At 41.7% G+C, this 7,720-nt stretch overlaps 1 protein-coding gene across 2 annotated transcripts; it reads left to right on the top strand.

Moving 5' to 3' along the window:
* The first annotated feature begins 4,550 nt into the window (after positions 1-4,550).
* LOC121967559 (aldehyde dehydrogenase family 3 member F1-like) lies at positions 4,551-7,451 on the top strand. Of its 2 annotated transcripts, none has more exons than XM_042517862.1 (10): positions 4,551-4,852; positions 4,955-5,023; positions 5,121-5,217; positions 5,290-5,496; positions 5,608-5,732; positions 6,156-6,260; positions 6,341-6,501; positions 6,567-6,657; positions 6,749-6,898; positions 6,999-7,451. In XM_042517862.1, exons 1-10 carry the CDS (start codon positions 4,673-4,675, stop codon positions 7,233-7,235), a joined length of 1,422 nt encoding a protein of 473 aa, XP_042373796.1. In that variant the 5' UTR covers positions 4,551-4,672; the 3' UTR covers positions 7,236-7,451. The 2 variants fall into 2 exon arrangements, with proteins under 2 accessions (XP_042373796.1, XP_042373797.1); XM_042517863.1 differs by having other exon boundaries at positions 6,965-7,451.
* The last annotated feature ends 269 nt before the right edge of the window (positions 7,452-7,720 follow it).

The following is a 7,720-nucleotide window of genomic DNA, read 5'->3' as shown; positions in this document are numbered from 1 at the left end:
GGTTGTCAGAGCAGCCTTTCGTTATCGTAGGAATCTTCTCGGAGCAGCACGTGAGTACGAAAGTCAAAGCCAATGATCTATTGAAGCTTCTGGTTGAGGTTCTTTTTATAAGCCTTTCCAAGTGCCCGGACCACCTCGGGCACCTCTAACGAGGCCTATCCAATCCTATGACTTCGCTGACTTATCCACCTTCGGGCGCCTCAACCACCTCCAGGTGCCAATACTGCCAATGTGGCCGCACGTTGACAAAGCTTTATCTTTAAAATTTTATCCATCTCTGGGTGCTCGGATCAGTTCGGACACTTGGACCCTAACGTGTGTTGGCCAATCAACGTGTGTCAACTCATCTGTGTGAGTGCCTAGGTTCGAGCAAATCCAAGCGCCTAGACTCGGTCTAGGCGCTTGGACCTCCAGGCGCTTGAACCCTTCCCAAGTGTCTGGAGATCCTTTTTCTAGCTAATTTATAGCTTTGATTCCCTACAAAACACGTTAGTCCAAGCAACAAAAATTACCTTGCAAAATAAAGTTAGCAAATTAAAAATATGATCAATTTATGACTTAGATCCTGTCTTCCTAAGATCAGGATCTAGTCATGGTCTCACCTTAGACATCCGAAATGACTCTAAATTGAATTAGCGCCTATAGTCCCACTGGGACTCATCCTTACCGGATCACTTTCCTCCAATAGAATACCTTCATTTACCATTTGACATGCCTATTAACCTACCAAGTCTTCTTGCCAGTTGTCAGGTCCGTAGACCCAACTGAACTTCAACCAGCTGTCAAGTCCTGCAAACCCAGCTAGATTATCTACCAGATATTAGGTCACACCTTAGCCTATCTGGACTTCGTACCAGTTATCAGGTCCTCGGATCTAACTAGGCTTTAACTTAGTGTAAGGTCTTATAGACTCTCCAATTTCTGCACATTTAGTAAAAGTATTAGATCATACAGAATCTAACTTTAACCATTTATCATTTATCAAAACCAAAGTTCAATTATTAGTGCCAACTGCACTAACAGCCCTCACTAGATAACTCTCCATGACATGTTGGAGCAATCTATGTGCCCTAGGTTTTGATATTTAGGAAAAAGTTTAAGTTAAGTTAATTGTTGTATTTGATATGCATTGTGAGTGTGCAGGATACAAGTATAACAAGGAAAGTCTAAGTGCGATATTGGCAAAGAGAAAGTCCAAGTTGATTCTTGACAGTGTAAGTTCAAGCATGTAGTCTTGACAACATAAATCCAAGTGTGACTTGACAATGGATGAAGTCCCGGAGGCACAATCTCTTGGTAAAGGAAGACCCGACAATAATGACAAGGCCGATGGAAGCTCCAGAAGGCAAACCGTGAAGGATGGAGAGGCATCCAAGATACGTGAGGCTGATGGAGGAGGCTAGAAGGCTAGATCTAGATTGTGCGAGCAATGGAGAGTGTATGAGAGATTGTACTCAGGGTAAAATCCTAAATTTAGGGTTTCACTGTAGCAGTTAATGTAATAGCACTGTAGCAATTACTGTAGCATTCGACTAGTGTTTTCATCAGTCGATTGGTAGTGAATAGAATGCCTCTTTTTGCTCAACCCATGTGGATCAGTCGACTGGTATTTTCATCAGTCGACTGATATCGAGCCATTGACTTGTAACGATCGAATTCCACTTAGGATCAGTCGACTAATATTTTTACCAGTCGACTAGTGGTGAGAAACATAGCTAACTATTTCCTCCCGGGCTTTATTTAAGAGAGCTCGAGGTGCTTGGGTAAGGTTGATGAAATAGATGTAATTAACCCCTATTAGTAGTCTTCCAAGTATCCTAGCTTCTCAAGAGTTCTTATGAGAGTTGTGGTGATGTTTCTCCACCCACAAAAAGCTACGTGAGTTAGCCAGAGTTTGTCGGGGAGTCATCCACCGATGGATTGAGATCGTCCACCTTACGGATAGCCGTGGATTAAGAGTTTTATCTTCGAACTATGTAAATTGGCATGTTGTGGTTTGCTTGTTTCTTCTTGTCTTTAGCTTTCATATTTGTGTTTGTATTGTTTCTATTCCTCTTGCGCAACTAATAGTGTAAGAAAAAGCAAACGAATTGGGGTGTAGCTATTCAACCCCATTTTTAGCCGGTCATCCGATAGCCCAACAAGACATACATTCACTTACCATTTACAGACACTTGACTTGCCTCTTGACCCACCAAGTTTTCCTGCCAGTTGTCAGGTCTATAGACCCAATTGGACTTTAGCCAACTGTCAGATCCCACAAATCTAGCTAGACTTCCTACCAGATACCATGTCACACCTTAACCTATTTAGACTTCATGCCAGTTATTAGGTCCTTAGACCTAATTGGGCTTCAGCTTGGTATCAAGTCCTCTAAACCTGTCAATTCCTGCACACTCGATCGGTAAAGGTATCAGATCACACAGAATATAACTTTAACCATGTGTCATTCATCAAAATCAAAGTTTAATTATTAGTGGCAATTGCTCTAACAATGTCTAGTCAGTCAAGCTTATAGCCTCCATCGACTAGACTTGATGGGGAGGTTTGTGAAACAACAAATAAAGTAGGGCTCCCGAAGTTAGGGTTGGAGTCATGAAAGTTGGCTGATGTAGTAGTCAAATTCAAGGAAGAGATAACACTCTGAGGGGCCAACACAGTTACATGACTCAACCAAGTAGTCCAGCAGATCAGACCTTTGGTTCGATCAAAGCTCGAGTCCTCATGGCTGGAGGAATTCCTAAGCCGAGTCATTTTAGTTCGACTCAAAAGAACATGGTCACATGGCTCAATCGAGAGATTTAGTCGATCAGACCTTTCAATCGATCGGATCCCGAGCTCTCCTCCAACTTGACTGGACTCCGAGTCCTCAAAGAGGCCGAGTCAAATCCTCAAAGAAGTCGAGCTAAATCTCTAAAGAGGACGAAATGAGTCCCCAAAGAGGTTGAGTCGAGTCCTTAAAGAGGTCGAGTCCTCAAGGTAGTCTACATCCTTTAGCCGAGTCGACCCCCTCCGAGAGCAAGATCCGATCGAATGATGAAGGGAACTTAGCCGGTCTATCATCACAGTGCATTAATAACCTATCAGCCAAACATTCCTTTTTGATGTTTTGTGTAATCGTTATCAGAGAATCAGGGGAATATTCCCTGTGCCAGCTGTACATCGGAAGCTTCTACCTTGCAAAGTGCTGGAATTGCGAAGCTATTCTAGGAAAGGTGTCAAAGTGTTGTAATGATCAGCCCTATTTTAGTAATACATCAAGTTTGTGAAAAGGGGAAAAATAACACTATATAAGGGGGTTTTCATTTATAGACACAGGTATGCGAGGCTTCGCTATCAAAGTTCATTATTCATCGTTACTATTCTTCATCTTCTCCACCACTGCTTGCCTGACTTGTGCATCGAAGTGTCTGCATTGGGCCAGTGATTGATGTTTCTTGCTTCTAGTTCTTCTCCTTGACACGCAGGTTTGCTCACAACACCAGGTCCCTCCCATCAGAAGTCTCCTCACGGTCAACATTGAAGTCACCTGTCTAGTGCACCATCCTCCTTGATTCTAGACAGGATTAAATTTATGAATTTGATCCTGTCTAGAATAGAGCCAATCATTATGACACTCTGACACCTTTCTTGGAATAGGTCTGTAATTTCAACGCTTTGCAGGGTAGAAGATTTTGGTATACAACTAGCACAGGGAATATTCCTCTGATTCTATGATAATGGTTACACAAAACATCAAAAGTGAATGTTGAGCTGGTGGACTATTAATGCACTGAGATGATAGGTCGACTATGTCTCTTCCATCATCCGATTGGACCTTGCTCTCATATGGGGTCGGCTCGGCTAAAGGATGTAGATCACCTTGAGGACTTGGCTCAGCCTCTTTAGGGACTCAGCTTTGCCTCTTTAGGGACTTGACTTGACCTCTTTAAGGACTCAGCTCAGCCTTTTTGAGGACTCAGCTCGACCTCTTTGAGGACTTGGCTTGGCCTCTTTGAGGACTCAACTTGGTCTCTTTAAGGACTTGGTTCTACCTCTTTAAGGACTCGGAGTTCGATCAAGTTGAGGAGAGCTCGAGATTTGATTGTCAAAGGTCTGATTGACGAGATCTCTTAGTTGAACAATGTGATCGTATGCTTCTGAATTGAACTAAAATGGCTAGGCTCAGTATTTTCTTGAGTCATGAGAACTCGAGCTTTGATTTGACCAAAAGTTCGATCGGCTAAATTACTTGATTATGCCATATAACTATATTAACCCCGAATCTCATCTCCTTAACTTTAACCATCGTATCAATCAATTTTTTTAACTCCGACCTTAATCTTCGGAGTCCTATCTTATTCGCCGATGCATTATTTTTTTTTTTCTTTCTTTTATTTCAACTGATTGTTCTGCCGTCTTTCTAGCTCCATCAATGCAGCATTTAGGCTTGCACCATAATTTATTATATGCCGAAGTCGGTTGGCGGTTGTTGGCCGCTTACTTATTGCGTGCATACTGTGTTCCTTTTATAGTTTCGCTGGCATTTATTGCAATCAACTACCCCAACATCACTCATCGATCGTCTAAAACTATCCGATCACAAGGGGCATGCCAATTGGTGTTGCCGTAGCAGTCCACTTGATCGAAAGGGAACTGATCAAGAGGAAATTGAAAGGAGATCGAGGATCAAATGGAAGGGGAGTTGAAGGAGGTGAGAGAAGCGTATGAGAGCGGGAAGACGAGGAGCTTATCTTGGAGGCTGTCGCAGCTCAAAGCGCTGCTCAGGCTCCTCTACGACAAAGAAGATGACATATTTAAGGCCCTGGAGCAAGACCTCGGCAAACACCGGGCGGAAGCCTACAGAGACGAGGCATGTAACTTACTCCTTTTAAACATAAATCTCGCGTCTTGTCAACTGAAACCTTTTTGTTTTTGTTTTTGTTCTTTTGTGATGTTAATTACTTGCGTTCAGGTGGGTCTTCTGATCAAGTCCGTCAATTACGCAATAGGCAATCTGCGGAAATGGATGACTCCAAACAAGGTTATCCTCCAGTCTTGATCTCTGTACGTCCACTTGTGCATTGGAGGAGAGGTTCTACTTCTAATATGATGGGTGCATGGCTATCTGATGTCGACAGGTTTCGGTGCCTCTGGTGGCGTTTCCATCGCGCGCAGATATCGTGCCGGAGCCGCTCGGCGTTGTTCTCATTTTCTCTTCTTGGAATTTCCCAATAGGTGCTCTTATTTTGTTCTAATGAAGTGTATTGATTTAATAGTCAACTTCTTGTATGAAAATTCATGGTACAGGTCTATCGTTGGAACCATTGATTGGAGCAATATCAGCTGGAAACGCCATCATTATTAAACCTTCGGAATTAGCTCCCGAGTCTGCAGAATTTTTAGCACGCAGCGTGTCCAAGTATCTGGACGACAAACTGGTGAAGGTGATCACGGGTGGTCCAGATGCTGGCCAGAAACTATTGGATCACAAATGGGACAAGATATTTTTCACAGGAAAGTGGACTGCATAAGGAGCTAGCAACAATTTTCCTTTCTTCTCTTTTCTTTTCTTTTCTTTTCCAGAGTGAACACTGAAGTTTTCGCCTCTCTGTTTGTATGATGCAGGGAGTCCTCGTGTTGGTCGCATCGTAATGGCAGCTGCTGCCAAGCATTTAACACCGGTTAGTCTTGAGCTGGGGGGCAAATGCCCAGCCATCATTGATTCACTTACCAACGCAAGAGATAGAAAGGTACCGCATCAATATAAATTGTCACTGAAGTTTTAAGCCTTGTTACTTTGAATATAATCTTATAATCTCATAGTTTGCTCTTTTTTCGCTTTGATTCAACTAAAATGACATTGTAAATGATTCAAAAGGAAGAATCATCGATAAATAACTTTCATGAGTGTATTTGTGTCCGACTGCCATCAGTTCTCGTGCAAGCAACTAATTCTTGAAGTAAGCTTTTTTGTTTCCCCAGTTTGACTACCTGTTGATGAACTTGGTGAATAAGTCCTTTTATATTCAGCCTGTTCTACTTGTTGGAGCATTGAAATTATACAGCAATCTTAATTTAGATGCTCAAATCATTTGAAATTCCAAGTTTGGAATTGAAGCTCATGTTATGGTTTAGTTTTTCTTATGTTTTTGTCCACCCTTGTTATCGCATAGATCGCTGTTCGACGGATAATTGGAGGAAAATGGGTCGCTTGCTCTGGACAAGCATGCATAGGTGTTGACTATATTCTTGTCGAAGAGAAATTTGCACCAATTTTGGTATGACAATTTCTATTGAACTAAATCAATCCATAACAGTATGCATGCTTTGGTGACAATAATTTTCACTTCGCTTGCAGATTGATATGCTGAAAGCAACAATTGAGAAATTCTACCCAGCATTTGATACCTTATCCAAAATCATCAATAAGCACCATTTTCAGAGATTAGCGAGTCTTATCAAAGATCCATCGGTCGCAGATACGATTGTCCATGGTGGTTCCATGGACTCAGACAAACTGTAAGTTACTCTAAAGTTTGCTTCTCAAATAAATGGCATACATAAGAATCAACTTATCTCTGCAGGTTTATCGAGCCAACAATACTGTTGGATCCCCCATTAGATGCTGAGATTATGACTGAAGAAATATTTGGCCCGTTGCTTCCAGTCATCACCGTGAGGAACTGGCTATCTCCTACATGTTATGCATTGCTTCAGAGTTTTGCGGGACCTTGGCTTATCGAACTTGTTCATGTTTAATTTGCAGGTAAAGAAGATCGAGGATAGTATTGATTTCATAAGAACCAGGCCTAAACCTTTGGCCATATACGCGTTCACTCAAGATGAAAAGTTGAAAAACCGACTTGTTTCTGAGACTTCATCAGGGAGCCTTACCTTCAACGACACTATGTTACAGGTTGTTCTGTCCTTTAGATATAAATATCTCTGAAACCTCATTACATGATTTCGCACACTTAAACAGTACGGTCTGCTTTTGCTGCTGTGTGCTGTGCCAGTTTGCTATTGACACCTTACCATTTGGAGGAGTTGGAGCAAGTGGATTTGGACAGTATCATGGCAAGTTCTCTTTCGACATGTTCAGCCACAAGAAATCAGTGATGAGGAGGAGCTTCCTGTTGGAGTATTCTTTCAGATACCCGCCATGGGATGGCTGGAAACTTCCCTTCATGCGCTCTGTTTTCCACTTCGACTATGTCTCTCTTCTTCTCCGTTTGTTGGGTCTGAAGCGATGATCGTCTCCAGGATTGACGAGCTTAAATAATGCTACTCTGAAATCTGCAAAAAGAAGATGTGATTTTAATTTTCCCGTCGTTGTGATGTGTTTGTTCTTCAAGACAATTTGTTCTTATGCCCTCTTGTGTGTTTTTCTTCACCTTGGAGAGTTCAGACTAGGGTTTTGAAAAACATAAATGTTGAAGGAAATGAAAAACAAACTAGGGTTTTGAAGATCTGCACAAGCAATCTTATAAAATTCAGTAGCTATATATGTATACATATGCTTGGAAGCTATCCTCTAATTTCTCAATTTAGACGGGAATAAAGATTAAAATACAATTTCACGCTTATAATAAAACTCTTTAAGGGTACGAATAAATGCCGTATACTTCTAAAGATGTTAATATTTGACATCACTAATAAGCACCCTCTACTTTTAAGGGATGGAATTCTGTCCTTAAAGACGGTTCAATGGATTGGTGAGGGTAATAGTCCCCATTTG

The sequence above is a fragment of the Zingiber officinale genome, chromosome 3B (genome assembly GCF_018446385.1).
Source record: "Zingiber officinale cultivar Zhangliang chromosome 3B, Zo_v1.1, whole genome shotgun sequence".
In the NCBI taxonomy this organism is placed as follows: Eukaryota; Viridiplantae; Streptophyta; class Magnoliopsida; order Zingiberales; family Zingiberaceae; genus Zingiber; species Zingiber officinale.
Note: the sequence above shows the minus strand (reverse complement) of the source record. Positions and strands in the feature narration are given on the sequence as shown.

Excerpts from the sequence above, each read along its gene's own strand:
- LOC121967559 (XM_042517862.1), top strand. The coding sequence starts at position 4,673 with ATGGAAGGGGAGTTGAAGGAGGTGAGAGAAGCGTATGAGAGCGGGAAG. Across the intron at positions 4,853-4,954 it reads CGGAAGCCTACAGAGACGAG|GTGGGTCTTCTGATCAAGTC; the intron begins GCATGTAACTTA and ends ACTTGCGTTCAG. Across the intron at positions 6,899-6,998 it reads TCAACGACACTATGTTACAG|TTTGCTATTGACACCTTACC; the intron begins GTTGTTCTGTCC and ends GTGCTGTGCCAG.